Source organism: Anopheles arabiensis, chromosome 2 (assembly GCF_016920715.1).
Source record: "Anopheles arabiensis isolate DONGOLA chromosome 2, AaraD3, whole genome shotgun sequence".
Taxonomy (NCBI): Eukaryota; Metazoa; Arthropoda; class Insecta; order Diptera; family Culicidae; genus Anopheles; species Anopheles arabiensis.
Window position 1 is genome coordinate 108389427 of NC_053517.1, and position 16887 is coordinate 108406313.

At 47.7% G+C, this 16887-nt stretch overlaps 1 protein-coding gene across 19 annotated transcripts in view; it reads left to right on the plus strand.

Moving 5' to 3' along the window:
• Positions 1 to 16887, plus strand: part of LOC120898101 (glucose transporter type 1) — a 177612-nt gene that overhangs the window by 78028 nt on the left and 82697 nt on the right. For all 19 annotated transcript variants that reach the window (XR_005738621.1, XR_005738620.1, XM_040303468.1 and 16 more), the window contains one exon: positions 13317 to 14034. Coding sequence is in view for 1 of the 19 variants with exons in the window: in XM_040303484.1 (XP_040159418.1) it covers positions 14005 to 14034 (30 nt within the window). In the remaining 18 variants the exon portion in view is untranslated. The remainder of the gene's footprint in view (positions 1 to 13316; positions 14035 to 16887) is intronic.

Below are 16887 nucleotides of genomic sequence, written 5' to 3' on the forward strand. Positions count from 1 at the left end.
CGCTAATGGTTCGTAATAAATAGGTAGCAAAACTAGTGCTTACCACTGGCTGTTTGTGTCTTGTGCTTGTGTCTGTGTGGTCCTGTGGAAGCACGGTGTAAAGTTTCTTATCTGGCCATTTTAAGCATGAGCGGTCTGTTGTTTATGGCCACATTTAACCACCCGACAGTTAAGGGCAGCAGTTGGGTTGTTTTTTTTTTTGGGATACGAGAGAGCGAAAGAAAAGTACAAGAAAAGAATTATTACCTTCAATCCACTGGTGGAACTGGCACGGGCGAAGATGCGCTCGCCTATTAGCGTAATTGATAACATTTCAATACACGCGCTGTTGCCTCAATTCGAGCGAGCGCAACGGAGCGGAAAAGTTTAGTACCCTTTCAGCATAATTGCAGCCCGGCTCGGGTGGACGATATCTTTATTAAAAGAGGAAGCACTTGTACTTGGTGGTTGCGCGTCCTCGTGTTTGCGGAGGTTTCCTTCTTTGTGGAGGAAAGGCACAACAATGAGCCACTTTATTTATCGGCGCGCATCAGAACAAAACCCTTTTTCGGGGATTACATACATTATTATTTTATTATAGGCCGGCGGCCACTGCCCGGCACAACTAACCCCTCTTATCGCTAGCACGTGGCTTTAGCTCTCAGCCGAAGCAACGACTCTCTTTCCTGGGCAGGTGGATCCAACCCACACAAACGTGTAGCGACCGTCCGACGTAGAAGCGAAACACCAGGGAAAGCTCCGGAAACAGCTAGTAATGCCCGGCTTTGGTCGGCCTATGCAAACAATCGCTACCGGAAGTGGGCGGAAAGCCGAGGCCCGAAAAAAAAAGAATTCGCCCTTTGAAGACTTACAGGAACATTGGTGTTGGTGTGGAAGGCGAGGGATAAGAGTCAGAAAGTCGTGTTTCGTTTGCGCCACTGCTGCTTTAAGGGTAAAATCATTCGCCGAACGGTGAGCGTTTGGCGTACGCTTGCATACTTCTAGGCGCATTTCCTTTGCTTGAGAGTTCGGAGCAGCGTGGTTGCTATGACATTTTCACCCTCCAGCTGTCATAGGTTGGGGCGGAATAAGGAACCAAAAAGATTTGAAATAAGATCTGCAGCAGCATCTTTGGCTTTCTTTTTTGTATTTTTCTTTTGTTCTGGTTGCCTTAAACCGCTTGAAGAAAAGTGGTAGAAATGCTCCGTGGGGTTCCTATTTTGTAGTCCGCTTTGGTACGCCACCGGGAAACGGTCACAATGGGCGATGCAATCTCGCGAATGCTGCGGCAGCCGGAAAGGCTGTGGCTGTACGGGTTTGTTTGAAATTGCTAGGAAAAGCTTATTATCGGACTGTCCCGGGCCACAGTCGCACAGTCGTGCGACAGGGATAGTCGTATGGGCTTGGTCCTTTATGAATACCAAATGAAGCAGGAAGCTTAGTACAGGCAGAAAAGATATCTGCCATTTTATTCTATGATTTTCCCATTGACCGGAAGGCAGGGCGGAAATTCAGCTTTTTTTTGGAAGTGAGCTGAATATGGAACAAGCTTTTGCGCCGAAAATGCTCCACGCTCAGGCGTAGATGATACTCAGCACGTAGAAAAACGATCATTTTTGGTTCCTCTCTTTGTGAGCTTAAAATCTATTTTCAATTGTCAGGCATTTTCTTTATTTGACACTGCGGCTAATAAGATTATTTTGTGTGTGTGCTGAAGGGAGAAAAAATCAGCCAACATTTAAGGATGCTCCACACCCAAAGTCTTGTCCTTGAAGTCGTTGGATCGCCTCACATCATTTGTTTAAATTAAGCTTTCTTCCTACCAAAATAAGTAATGGAGCGTCTTGGAGCTTCACCTTACGACTTTTTGGAGCTCATCTGCTGACCGAAAGAATGGAATCATCGTCACCATCATTAAGACACCCATTGAGCGTCTCCTCGCATCAGAACAATCACTTCCATTACCATTTATATCCGTTTGCTCAATGAATCCTTTCACTCGCAACGCACTCCAAAGCAAAGCGTAAATGATTCCACAAACTCACACACACCTCCCAATCCAAAGCTTTCGGATGTCGTTTTCCTCCGGAAGAGCTAAGCTTGGTTCGGAAATTGTTCCTCCTCCTGGATCTTTTCACGGCGCTTCTGCTCGTCCTCCCCCAAGTGGTGAAGTTGCCCGAAAATAAAAGCAAACTGCAGGACGACAGCTCACGGCCGATCCCCGGTCGAAACGCGCCGATCCAATTGATATATGGGAAGGGAAATGTCGAAAACAATATTGGAAATGTTGTTTCCAGCTTGCCAGGGCCCAGGACCATCCCCGTCTATTCCTTCCCGCCAGCGCAGGCACCGGCACGCGGGGAATCAATGAGTTCGCGCGCGAGGAGCAAAACTGATTAAAATAAGATATATTTGCTACGCCCCAAACCGTCGGCGAAGCAAGCCCGTCCATTGCACGTGCCCTGGGTCCGTGGGCACCCGATCGATTGGTTGGCCGCCCGGTCGGAAGCAGCACCACCACCAGAAATGGGCAGAAATGGCCATAAATTAGTGAAATTGAAGTGTACATCCGCCGGGCCGGTTCCGTGCCTGCTGCAGACAGCCCTCGCCGGCAGTTATTCGTAGGATTCGGGCTTCATCATACGGCCGTGTCGAGGCGAGTCATGGACCGGCGCTTGGCAGCCGGTGTGTGCTCTGCCAATGGCAATCCTTCCAAGCTTCGCCTGGCTGTGGACGCCGTTTACGGTACAGTTGCGTCCGAAGTGCTTCATATCGGTTCTGGTTGCGGATGGGAGAAAGCGTTCTCAATTTCTGCTCAATTACTTTCCTTTACCCGCTGTCCCCTCGTTCTCGGAAAAAGCTTGACGAGCAAATGGTAACTGCATTAGGGGAAAGGACGGGTGATGGTGCTGGTGGTGCATTCTTACTGCCTTCTGCTGGCCCGGAAAGAAGACCAGCAAACCGTCTTCGGGAAAGTCAAGAAGATAAATGTGTGGATGTGCATCTATCGAAGGATCCTCGAGCCATGGTACACCGCGATGACATTAGCCACAACCGGCGTCTGACAAGCGGCCATTTTAATGCTCTCAATGCTCCTCTCCGTCTCCGTCGCGCTCTGCTTCGTGTTCTTGTGCCGTATTCAGCAAGCAAGCAATTGCTTCATATCATCAAAATGATGCTAATGGCCGCACCATCTCCATCCCATCGACCCAAGCTGCTAAAGGCTGCCGGAAGCCGCACATAACAGACAGTAAAAGCAATAGCAATAGCAACCATAATGATCATAACAGGAACCTCCGGCCGTGTGGAAGGCAAAAAAAACCCCAGCTCAAGCAATCCCCATTCGAAGCTGGCTCGCACTCCAAGAGCCTTCATCGCCCAGGAGTGGGTCTTTACTAAAAGCCATAAGAATATGTTGCTCACACTCATCCATCGAAACACACACACACACAAACAGCCATTCACCCATACGCGATGGGTGGTGCTACGTAAGGGTAGAACCGCGAAAGAATCGACGAAGTGAAAAAGGCATTAAGATGAAATGTTTTAAATCGAACCGCGTACCGAAACGGAAGGAAGTCGGTCCTTTAAGGGGGGAGGGAGACTTTTTTGCTTCCTCTCCGCGAGACATTCCGCGTTCTAAAAGGCATCCCCCGGCTGCTTCCTCCCATGCCCATCCCGAAATCAAAACGGTACGGTGACATACTTGTTCGCATGCATTTACCACCACCACCACCACGGGAAGCTTGAGTCGTTGAGAGCATGAGTGCCATATTCCGGCATGCGATGATCGCTGGGTGGTGGTGGAACCTGGGCGGCGGCGGAGTTATGGCCACACTGAATGATGTTTACTCCACAGGATATGTCGCTCCATTCTGCACAAACGACGACCAATACGCGGCGTGCACTGCCGGTGTGTACAGTCAACATTCTTCTGGAGACCATTTGTTTGTCCTTTTGCGCAACGACACTTGGGCGGCGGTGGTGGTGATGGCAAAGCATGGGTGATAAAATATACAAACAACAACAACAACAGCAACAACAACCTTTACTGACACTCGTATCATGGCCGTGCCATCCATCCCCTTATCTTCCCGTGCCTTGGTGCTTGGTGCGCTGTAAAATATGGATGAGTCGTGAGCATGTTCTTGATCTGGCAAAGTGCTTAAAAACGATCGCATTTCGCATCTCAGCCGTCCGTCCATCGGGTGCGGTGGTTATGCATTTATTTGATGATTTATGGTTTTGCGCTCGTTTATGCTGCTCTATCTCGCTGTGTGTATGTACCGGATGCCCGTTGCAGACAAATTGTCTTGTCGATGGGTGTTTAGTTTTTTTGTTGTCGTTGTCTCCTCTGCTTCGCTATCTTTCCCGTCCGATGGGTTTTGGCAAATTTGAAGAACCATTAAGTGGCCGTTTGGGGATTAATCCGCACGATTAAATAAATTGAGACATACCGCCGTGTCGACACCGGCTACTTTATTGGGCCGTCCGGCTAATCCGGGTAAGTGTTTATGCCGATCGTTTTGACATGATTTATACTGTTGTCGTTGGATTTGGGGCTTGGTTTTTTTCTTTCGATCTACGCTATTTGAGTAGATTTGTTCGGGATATATCAGGATGAATTGTGCGTAGCAAATGGTAAACGGATCATCTGTAATGACTGTCACAAAATTGGCCAAAATCTTGCTGTGATTTTAAACAACCGTACTTTGCGGAAAAAGGGGTGTAATTTTGATAGAAAGAACAATAAATGAGATTTTCTTATCAGAATTGCATACTTTTAGGCGTTTTCGAGATTTGACGTGTTCACCGTCCATATCAAATGATTCATCAAACGTTGTAATGTGATTTTGTTTACAGAATTGCATACTCTTGGGCGTAATTAAGGTTAAACATGTCCATCTTTGAGGCAATAACAATCAGTCAAGCATATGTTAAATGTAGTAATATATAATGAGTTTTAGTCCTTAGAATTGCATAGCTTTAGGCGTAATTTATCGCAAACGCTTTCAATTTCAAGACTTTAAAGTCAGTCAAATACTTGTGAGGCAGATCGTACAACGCTTAAAGTGCTTCTCCAGGTACTGGCAATAAACCACGCTGACGATTGTGCGAACCACGTAATGGACATACCGAGAAATATGGCACGAACTCAGGTATCGTCCGGCATCTGGCCAAACGGTCTGGTCAGCCGGGCAGACCGACAACATCCTCGCACAAATGAACTTACACCGGCTCTCGGTTAGCGAAGTTATTCTTCTTCGGTTCGGGCACGTTTTGGGAGCAGGAAATGAAACTGCTGGCGGGCAAGAACTGTGCAAATAATGCACCGATAAGTTGCGGAAATTGTGACTGCAGACAGTAAATCTGACCCTTCGAAGAAATACTGCTGCTGGTGGACAAACTATTAACACAATTCCGCCAGCAGTGCCAGCCAGTGGGACAGTGAAAGATGCTGTCCACGCAAAAGGGAACGGTTGTGGTTTGAGTTTGTGTTTTGTAATCAGAATTTGATGCACTGTTTGCACCGTCCAGGCAGATGCAGAAATAATTGAAACAGTTTCCAAACCATTACGTGGGGCTAGAGCGTTTGCGTGCTTGTCGCCTTGACGGAGGGATGAGTTTGTAATCAATCGAGCTAGAGGTTAGAGCATCTGATAACGGGCACTGGTGGAGATGGAGTGGAAAACTGTTTCTGTAAGCTACCGAATCAAAGTTGGTGTTGGTATTTTTGTGGGATAATGTGCTGGACGATGCAGCAGATTGCTCACGTAGCATGGGGACAGCTAGGTTGTTGATTCTAGAGTTTCAATATTGCTTTTTAAACGGTGGCCTTATACACCACAAACAGGTTAGGTGGGCGGATAGTTGTCTGTTTTTTGTGTGTGGTGTTTGTTTGTTGTGCATACCAAAGGGTCACTTGCATGGTTTCGAGCGCTATTTTCATTAGTGTGAAACCTTGTTTGTTTAATAAAAGTTTCAGTTCAGACCCGCCAAGCACACGCTGGTCAACATTGATGAGTTTATCGCTGATAACGTTCCCCGCTAGAAACCGGGACACGGAAGAAAAGCCCTTGCAAAAACTGCACCACACAAAAACTCCAGTGTGTGTGTGTGTGTGTGCACGCGATGCAATCGCATGGAAATTGTGGTGAATGCGACAAACAACATTAAAACGGAATGAAATTTAAACTCCAACAGCATCATCATTATGATCATGCGAGTACCACACAGCGGGAGGAGGGACAGTGCTCCCCGATTGTTGTCGCAAAACGTTGTTGTAGTGTTTATTTATTTATTTGTTTCAGCAGCAGCAGCTGTACGGCAGTGGCTGGGCGAATAAATAAATAGCGAAAAAGGGGGTTGAATCACTGGAACCCTGAGTCCGTTGCACCTTTTGCACCCGGGCGGTAGCTCCACAGATTGTGCCACAAATCCTCGATGTTCGGTAGACCTCCGTTTGTAGCCTCCCTCGTCTGACCAATGTTTGTGCAAACCTGTGGGAAAGTGTGCAGCAGTGCTTTTGTTTACTCTGCGTTGTACTGTACAGGTTGTTTCGGTTTATAAATAGCGAGCAGTTTGGTTTTATTGTGTTTTATAATTTAAAAATCCTCAATTGTAGTGATATTGCATACCTGTAGGCGGTTTGCGCTTATGAAAGATATGTTTTGTTAACACAATTAATTTAAAGCAAAAGTATTTAAATACTACAACACAAAACACGATGCAAACTCTGTTGCAGACCTTATTCATCGCCGAATTCCCATATGAAATCAGATATCCGAAATTAAAACGTAGCTTCCGGGCCAAATTGGAAAGATATTGAATGCTTCTTTCCTCACACTACCCCCCTCCCCCTGCTAGCACGCCATTGTTCCGTTGCTGCGTGAGATAATGGCAACAATTAACAAACACTTTGTTTTTCTTTCATCTCAATCGGTCAGCGTTCGATGCAATACCGTAGCAATGACCCGGAACATGTTCAGCGGAACGGACACTTTGGCTACCTTTTTTATCCTTCTGTCCCTTTTTCTCTCTCTCGCTCTCGCTGTCGCATTGTTGAGAAAGGTAATTTGCAGTGCTTCAATCATTAAACGGAACACGCACGAAGACAAACCGTGATAGATGCGAGTGCGACCAACGGTGGCAAATGAGTGGCTCGGGAAGGGTGGTAAGGGAAGGCAGCGTGGGGGGGTTTTGCATTATGCATAGAATAGTAATTGATCTACTCCGGCCGGGGCGGGAGTGAAATGAGTTGTGCATTTTTTAATGAGCACTAAAAATGTGTCATTCACAAGCCGCGCGGCATACGATTGACGCTGTATCGCACACATGTCATATGATACGCTCGTGTGTGTATATGTGTATGTGTATGTGTGTGTGCAAACATACACTTTACCGATAATGCCATCCATCCTTTCTTTGTCCCCGCGCGGTGCAAGTTAAATATCGCATTGCAGCATTTAAAATGCGGCTCATTTAAAGTGCTCTTCGTGGCGTTTGCAACTGTGATTGATTGTGTGCACAAACAAGCAGAGCAAACAAATACAAAAGGGAAGCTATCTTTGTGGAGAGCCTTTTTTTGTTTTGTTTAATGAATCCATTTTTAAAGAGTTAAGCATGATGGGGGTATTGTTTGTTTCTGTGCGTGATCTCGAATGAAATTAAACTTCGCCTTTGAACGGTTTGTTTATCGTTCAATCAACTGATTGTTTGGAGTAAATGTCAGAATCAATCACAGTCAATAATAATTTTCAATCAAACTACCACCCTGACGCACGACCTTTCCGCTAAACACGTAATGATCCTCCACTTTCGGGTGGAAGAGGAAGTAATTATGAGTTAAAAATGTGACTACCACACGCCAAGGTTATCTAGGAGCTCTCCGAGCGGCAGGACCATGTAACGCAGGACCTAATTAGGTTTTGGGTGCCCTTTTCCCCCCTTGCTGAAATGTCCCCCAAAGGGCAAACAGGGCTTGTGCTCTACTGTTCAACAGAAAACACGTCTTCCCGTGCGGCTTATCGCGAGTTATCGTCGAAAAAAAATCCTACCATCAGTTGTTTCGAGTGTCCTGTGGATGGGCCAATTAGTGTACGGTACGACACAACAATCACTTTCTTTTTTTTTTGGGGTGTTGGCGTTACTGGAAGTAAACAACGTTGCTAATATGGAAAGAAAGAGGGAAGGAACAGAGCACTCCCGAAGTCCCGAACTAGCCGTAGCCACATAATGAGTGTGGCACAACGTTACTGTTTCTTTCCCTTCTTGTTAGGCTGTTTTGGAGTCACCGGGGAACATTTTTCACAATTAAGCCTCAAGAATAATTGGACGTGTGTCCCTGGTTTGTGCCGACCATTCGACAGGGGGACGACCGGGGGACAATGTTAACTCTAGATAAACACGAAACCAATCTTTGCCGATTCGGGATCATTGTGTCCTGATCGGGGAGGTCTTGCGACATGGCCCAGCGTAGGTGATTATGGGCTTAAACATAATGGCCGACCGACCTGGGCTGGGCGATTTATTAGTGGTCTTGAAGACGAGATAGAAAGCAGATTGTGCGCGATTGTGTGGCTGAGTTCCGGATCCCAAAAACACGAGGTAGAATTGATTGTGCCATTTAGACATCTCAGGGAAAGCTCACAGGACTGGTGGCGGTCACGTAAGGTGTATTGGGAGTGGGCGTTTTTTCTCCCCGTTTTTCGTCCTTATCTGGGAAGAGTGATTTTGTGTCACGATTGAGTTTTTTGTGTGTGATTTTTTACACGTTTGCGGCAGAGTCCTCTGGGAGATAAGGAGCCTTGCCTGCCTGGATAGGAGACAGTGGAGCTGGAGAGATTTTTGGTACGTGACCTACACGGAACGCATGCGAATGGTCCAATTCCCCAACGGCTAGGACACAAAGGACATCTCGTCCGTTATCTCGCGATCCAGTGGAATACACACACACACACTCTTGCGGGTCACTCCACCCTCTCGAGCAATTATCTACGCGGATAAAAGCTAAAACTTTGCCTTGTTTTTTCATCCTTCGCTTCATTTTCTGGTCGGCGATAGTGCTTGCGGGCCAACTTTCTTGCAAGCTTCAATGAAGTTAGTTAGTGCGCTCGGAGTCCTGGGCATGGAAATACACGGTGGATTACACGCTTAGCTCACGAAGGACACGGGCACACTACTCGCGCTCTCACACTTTACACGGCCGCGTGAGTGATGAACGGAACGTGCGTTGACTTTGTGTCGAGTAATTTGTCGAACGGCAGGCGCCTGGGGTTTCGGTTGGCTCTTTTTTTCCCATCGATCAGTCCTCCCTTCGCACCAGTACCAGTACAAGTTTGAATAAAGCAATCCAATGGAGGAACCCAGTGAAGCAAGCAAACCTCGTCAGTGGGAAGTGAAGAATCTACCGTTTTAATCGACGCCTCATTCAAAGTGCCTGCCGAAGACGGAATGCTTGGGTAAGCGAAAGAAATCAGTGTTCCGTGGGGTGGTCTTTTGTGTGTGAAAAGTCACGCCATTGGCATTGAAATTTGTCCAATAGCAACTCTGATTGGGAGGTTGTTTCGGCGCTGCCTGTGTGCTGATGGGGCGAAAGAACGCGTATTCTATCGGTACGAAAAGAACGCAGTTGCGTTGGCACCCACACACAATGTGATGAGCCATTGTCTGCGGGGCACAAAGTGTTATGGGAGCTGGTGGATTGTACGAGCAGAAACGAGCGCAATGAGCATCCTTTTTGTAAAACATCCCTAAAAGCGTGTAACTTCCATTTGAAATGCTGCAAATAATGAACCGTTGTCATGTGGATTGCATACTTGGGGGTAATTTCGTTTCCGTGCTTGGCAACCGAAAGCGCCTGAAATTAGGCAAGCTGTTTAGCATAGCGATTAGCTTTTGTGGAGTTTGTTTCGGAAGAGTTGTTTTCTTTGTTTTCGAGCACAATTCCACTGTACGCACGAAACGCTGAATCTCATCTGCCGTTCAGCCAAAATCCCCGGTACCAGTGTGCATTTATTTGCGCCCGTCAACCACAACTCGAAACATTCAGGGCATATCGGACCGGTACCATTACTGAGTGGGCAAATTTTACACGCCATCATTCACACCCGACAGCCCACTGAACTGGACACTTAATCTCTCCACACCTTCCAGCGTGGTTTCCGCGCGTTCGTGACTCCGTACACGCGCAGCCCGCAGGATCAGGATCAGGTTTCCACCGGGGGTTAGCATTATATGCCGCTTTTGGGTGCTCCGGTGCACAGTGTTTAGTTCTAAAACCGAAAGCTTTCACTCGCACTGCAATGAGAGAGAGAGAGAGAGAGAGCGTGCGAATAAAATAAAACAACTCCAGTGCAAATACCGTCCATAAATAACTTATCATTAACAGTGCGATGCACAATTTACACAGCGCGCAGAAATATTTCTCTCGCTTCTCGGAAAGACTCCACTCCCCCTTCCACCTGCCTCCTGGATCGTCCGGGCGCATCCGGGTGGATCGTTGGATTTTTCGGGGTGAATTATCTTGTTTCGAGGGCTTTGCAATGTGGGCCCCACACAGCACAGCATTATATAGCAACACCGTCCAGTCCATAGACCATGGACAGTGCAACTTTTGACACTGTGTATGAGGGGCGCGGAAAGGGGGGGAGGTGTGCGGTCATAGCTGATAGCGAATAATTTAAGCAATGCTATTTTAACAGCATCCAGTGGCCACGCGGACCGGGTCGTTGAAAGCCGTTGGAAGCATTCCAAACTCGCTTTTCACCATTTTACCTTCCGAATGATTTCCGGGGGCAGCCTGATGAGTCCGGTTCTGCTTGACCTCTCTCACTCCCCTTCCGGGGGTACAATCGGGCATCGGGATGCTTGCAAAAGTGTAGTTAGGAAAGTGATTTTCATTCTTGAATGGCTTTCCAGTGGGTAAAGTTGGTGAAATTGGTGAGTAAAGTGTAATTGTGTACTTACGGTGTAATGCGATGGAGTTATTAATCGAAAGCACTCGGTCATGCGGATTACAGCCTTCTAGACAATTTCATTTACTTAGCGATGGAGTACAAAACGCCTGAAGTTAGACAATCCGCACCATAAAATAAAGCAAAGATAAAGCATCCAATGCGCAGTACTGTACAATTACTTTAATTTTAAATAATTGCAAGATAATTTCCGCACGAAGTATTGCAAATGATAGAAGCATCAATTTGCATCGCTTCATTTCTTTCAATAGAGACATCTTCGTTGCAGCAGTTGCCATCATCTATCAAACAGTTTTATCCTTATCTTGGTCTGGCTTGGCCCTATGAGAATGGATGCTCAGATTCCATCAGTGTAATTGCATTTATGCATCGATCATTATTTTGCAATCCAATTTCCAATCCTGCCATTGTTTTCACTCCCCGTCCCATCTAAGTGGCTCGATTGTGCGCCCATTGCCATTGTCGGCAGCGGAAATATCACTCAAAGTGAGCATTTAACATCAAACGGGAAGTGAGCCACTCCATTATCGTTTCTCCCCTGCTTGTGCGATGGTATATTAATTCGCTGCTTTCCTTGTAAAATTGCTTCATCTAAGATAGTACAGATAGCGTTCCGAGGAGGCGAAGCCGACTATATTGTACCGTATATTTACTAACAATCTTCTTTCGTTTTTACACTCTCTCTCTCTCTTTCACAGAAGATCAATCCACTGCTAAGTCTGCTGGGAAAGGGATTTCGCCTCGTGATCGCGAGACATGATTAAACGTACTTAAGGACGACAACATTCCGTTGCAGGATAGCACAAAATCCTTCTTCGTACAATTCAATCCGACAATTGGCCTGACAGACCCTCCCTCCCGTTGCTGGGGATTGGGGAGTAAAAACTATTTATTTTGCCTCGCCCTCCTCTCACCCCCACGAACCGGTCACGACACAATCTTGGTGCAGTGATTGTGCTTCCCGAGCACACGGCAACAAAAGCGACATAAGAAAACACTTCAAACAAACGAACCTGAACCTTTTGGCTGGTCTGTGGACCAGCTCTGCAGGCATCCTGAGGGAAAATGAGAATGAGAGGGAGAGAGGGAGAGAGTTGGGATAAGAAACTTTATCCCAAAGCTGCAGCGAAACGAAGACAGCAACCGAATGGCGGTGGGAGGATAATAAAATACGAAACAATAACACACAACGCAACGCAAACGGCCAGGCCAGGAGAGAAAGAGAGCGCGAGAGAGAGGGACAGTGGGGCAAACGCTTTTGGCCGGAAGGATTTTCCATTTTCAACCCATTCCGCTCGAACGATAAGAAGATAAGGCTCCGATAACGGTGATACGATTCGTCGTCTGACGTTCGTCCGTGTCCTGTGCGCGCGCCCTCCGGGGGATGATGCTGTTAACTCGAAGCACACTAACACACACACGCACCGAGACACCGACAGCGCTCGGGTACCAGTGTGGACGGCAGTAAAAAGATCAAACTCCCTGGAATCGGCATTGTCCGGTTGCTGGCCGGAAGTGCTGCCAGCGCTGCAAACTGACAGCTGCGGGGACGACCCTTTTCGAGACGGACGGAAATGAATGGCATCGATCGCGAGCAAGCTCTGTGTGTGTGTGTCTGTTTGTGTCGGTGTGCATTGCTTTCGCCATGGTAGATTTGCTATCGTCGGTCAGTCAAGGCAGCAGCGCCTGTTAAGAAGAGAGTCGTCGGAGAGTGGGACAAGATCGGGCAGAGAATTTGATGTTCCTTTTATCGTTCGCCTGTTCGTGTGTCTCTCGTGGAGAAGGCCCTGTTGTGCTGGGACAAAAATACGTCCTTAAAAGAAAGGGGGCGAAGAGGGCGATCTACGCCCGCAGGGAGTGGCAGCATTCGCAGGGACAATGTAACAATGATCAAACGAGTCAGTGCACGAGCGTGGTACAACTGGTATAACTGACGAAGGAGGATTGAAAAGTGCAAACAGTTGAAATAAAACTTTAACGCAGCAGAACAACGGGGGGAAAGGAGAATGCTGGGGGTGCCGGATCGGGGTGATAAATAGTTTTTCCACTTGTCACTCGGCGTGGCGTGGCTGACCAAAGTGGGTACGCTTTTCACAGTCGGTGTGACAGTGTGACAGGCGGTGTGTGGTTGTGTGGTCGTCGGTCCAAGTGGAACAATCGGCGGAGCTGACAGTGGTGCTCAAGCAATGACGTTTGCACTTTTCGAGCATTATCGGGTGCTCTTTTGTCGTTCGGTTTATCCCCATTTGTTTGCCGACAGTCACTCCTTTTTATCATGTAACGACGACGTTAAATATCCTTTGTTGATGTTTCTTTTACCTCTTGATGTTCAATACTCTACAACTTCTTTCCTTTTTCCAGGTGTGAGCGTATTAATCGCTTCACTTTGATGTGAGCAAGTGGATTGAAAGTTTAATAAAAAAAAAAATGTGTAAAATGGTGAAAAGTGTACGATTAGGTAGAGCTGTAGCATAAACACTGTAGCATAAAGTGCGAAGGGTGAGGTAGGGGCGGGTGGTAAAGATACAGTTTGATGTTGGGAGTGTGTTTACACCGAGCAAAATCATCCCAGTGCTTGCGCGTGTTCCGTGACATGACGTGGTGGGTGTGAAAAATTAGAAAGCAAAGGACATTTCCCTTTGTCCCATATTTCCCTTATCCCACGGCCGATTTAAGGTGTTTCGGTACAAAAATCCTCTCTTTGTGTCCTCTGATATAATTGATTCGGTCTCGGTGGTTGCAAAGTGTGTGTATGTGCGTGTAGAAACGATTCGCGCGAGTAAAGCAAAGGACGCCCCGTAAACGGAAAACAAGGTGTCGACGAATGGAATGAACCGCTTTGAAAAGTGTTTTGCTGTGCTGTGTGAGTGAGTGTGTGCGTGTTTGGTTGTTCGTTTGAAGATATTAAAGTGTCTAAACAGCGAGTTTCTCCAGCAAGGCACAACATCGGAAGGTTGTACATTGCAATTGAAGGAAGCAAGAGCCCATCGTTGTAGCAGCAGTAGCATTTCCGAACGAGCGCGGAAACAAAATTTCAACCTACTAGTGGATGCCCGAAATGGCTGGACTGACAATTAAGGTAAGAGCGGGGAGACCGAAGGGAAGCGTTCAAAATTATTCTTTTATTCAGATGGAGAAAGGAGTTCGTAGCTGAACAAACAGCGCTGATGGCACCTTGTGGAGCAGTTTTCTCTACGGATTTGGTATTGTGCAGTTTCTTCGTGGCTTTTAGAGTGCCTTGCGACTAGTCGACTAGTTATCCACTACAACCTATAAACATTGTAATTTAAAACATTTCATTATACTTGTACAGCGCTATAAAACAAGCCCTAAACCACTGTGTCCTTTATCCTGTCAAAAAGAAGCTTCCCAGTCAACCACAACCAGCAAAGATGAAAGTCTCCTCCAACGGTTGACGTTGTCGGCCACAAGTTACGAGCATGTTTATCATCAACGCTGGTTAGTGTCGCCCCTTCTCTCATCCCGGCCGCGATCCACTGCACCCTCGTTCGTTCGGTCGTAATTTGAATTTACAAAATGTCATCCAACCCGGCCCGGGCCGTTGCATTTCCGTGGCAGCAAATTTGTGTGCAAATCAGCCGACCATGCCGTGGGTCAAGGGGCTCTCGAGCATCATGCCCTGTTTTGCATGCACCATCCCAACGTCCCCGAAAAAGCTTCTTATCGGATCGGAACGCTCCAGCTTCAGCGTGCACTTGGTCGGGGTGGAGCGGTTCCCGGGGCCGGGATTGTAAAACCGGACGATTAAGATTAGGACGACCACGAACAACCACGGGTAATAAAACAAAAAAGAGCACAGCCGTGACAAACCCTCAAAAGCCCGTGGATGACCGAGGATAAAATGGCTTGTCAGTGTCAGTGTGAGGAGTACGTACTCCTCCCCAAAAACAATTTGACACGCCGTTCGCCAACAGTGTGTCGGCCACAATTCGTGATTTGTGAAGATTGAAAGGAGCAGCGAAGTGTAAACAACACCGCAAAAGAGGACCCGGTGGCCATCGTGGTGGTGGTGGTGGTGGCCACTTTCCTCATTACAGTCAAAGGTGGTGGGGAGGAGGGGATTCAGAAAAAGGGTCCTCCGTCTCTGGGTTGGCGTATAAACGCGCATCCAGGGCTTCCTTCCCAACCAACCCGACCCAAAGCGGATGCAGTGGCTACAAACTGTCGCATTGCAAGAGACAATGCCGTTTATCAAACCGACCGTGCGGTACCTTGCGTTGTTCCTCCTTTTGCTGCTCGCTCGTAAATCCCCGGAACCCCGGACAGCCTGACTGTTGTGTAGCACTGTTTACGCTTCACACCCACCCAACGATGGAAAAATTGGGTCCAATGCTTGAGGACAGAAAGTGCGGGGGATCGCACTGCGTACGACATCCATTGGTGTAGGATTTTTGGGGTTTATCTTTCCGCTTTAGTCGATCGAGCGACCAGGCGCCTCCATTGGAGCCTCCGTTCCGGCTCGAAGGACCATTGTTGCGGACGCATGTGCACGTGGACAGTGTGCTGTGTGTCGAACGGGTCGAACAGTCGCAAAACGCATTCCACATCGCTCGTATGTATGTGTGTGTGTGTCCCTGTGTCGCTCGAAAGCATTATGGAGACCGAAAAAGCGGGCAGCGGCGGCGTGCTCTGACCTGGATTTACTGCCAGGGATTTACTCACTGCATCTCACCTCCATCAACGCTCCCCGGCTTCGTCTGGATGGCATTTTCGGGCGTTCTGCGTTGTCGTGTTCTTTTTGTGCCAGTGTCGCTTTTTTCGGGCTAACCTCGCCAGTTTGCAACGCAGGGCACGCCATACTCGTCCTGTTGGAAAATCGTGCCATCATGCACAGGCACAATAGAAGCCACGCCACGCTCTCCTTGCACCTTCCTTGCTTCGCTGCTGTTCGAGCACAAACCAACGTAGCTCGGAACGGTTTTGGAAAAAGGACATTAGCAAGGAGCGACTCTCGGTCCCCTCTCGGCCTCGTTTACGGGCCGTAACATTCTCCCGGCATATCGGTCCAGTCTGTCTTCGTTTTTACAACCAGGACATTTTCCTTCTCATCCTCCTCGTTCTCCCTCTTGCTTTCCGCGCTTCGATCATTGGCCAGCCTGGACTGGTGGGTACGATGCGCCAGCTAATGTTGGCCAATGTTTCGGGTTCGGGTTTGATGTGTTTTTTGCTGCTGTTGCTGTTGCGCGTCCGTTGTTTTACCACGCTGCTTTCGCTGTGTTGGCTGCTCGTTCTCGGGGGCAGGGCGGGGCGCAGATATAGCCCGTATCTCTATCGTTCGCTGGTGCACGGTCAGGCTCTATCATCTAAAGTAGATGTTGGAATTTGAGCGGTTACCGTGTAGGTCTGTCTGCGTTTTTTTTCTTTCTTTCTTGTTATTCTCCCCTCTGTGCTGTGTACTTCTTTTGCCTTCCATCGTTTGTTTGTGCTGTGTGGCGTTTCGTTGGGCTTCCCAATGAGCGCGCATCGACGGCAGTGAAACGTGCGCAGCGGGATCCCTTTTTGGGGTTACATTTTGCAGATGATGTTTTTCGTTGCAGTTTGTTTGGTTGTTTTTACCCTCCCGCTCCCTCACCGGTGACTGTAGTATCTTTTGCTTTGAAACAGTTCTTAGCCCGGCGTGTGTCCTGCCGCTGCCATCGGCACGGTGGGAAATTGTTTGGTTGCCAATTCCTCTTGTATCTGTCACGGCTGGCCGTGATCAAATCCTCGTGTTTCACGTTCTTTTTGGGGTGCAAATTTCATTTGCGAGATTGTAATTTTGTTGTGTTGTTTTGTTTGGTTTAGTCTTTCTGGTGCTTTTGTTTTTTTTTGTGGCGTTTTCGCAACTTTTGCAACGTCGCACAAGCTTCGGTGGGAAGGAGGATTCTTTTTGTGTGTTTTCAAAGGGGTAAAAGCTGCCAGCTGGAAAGGA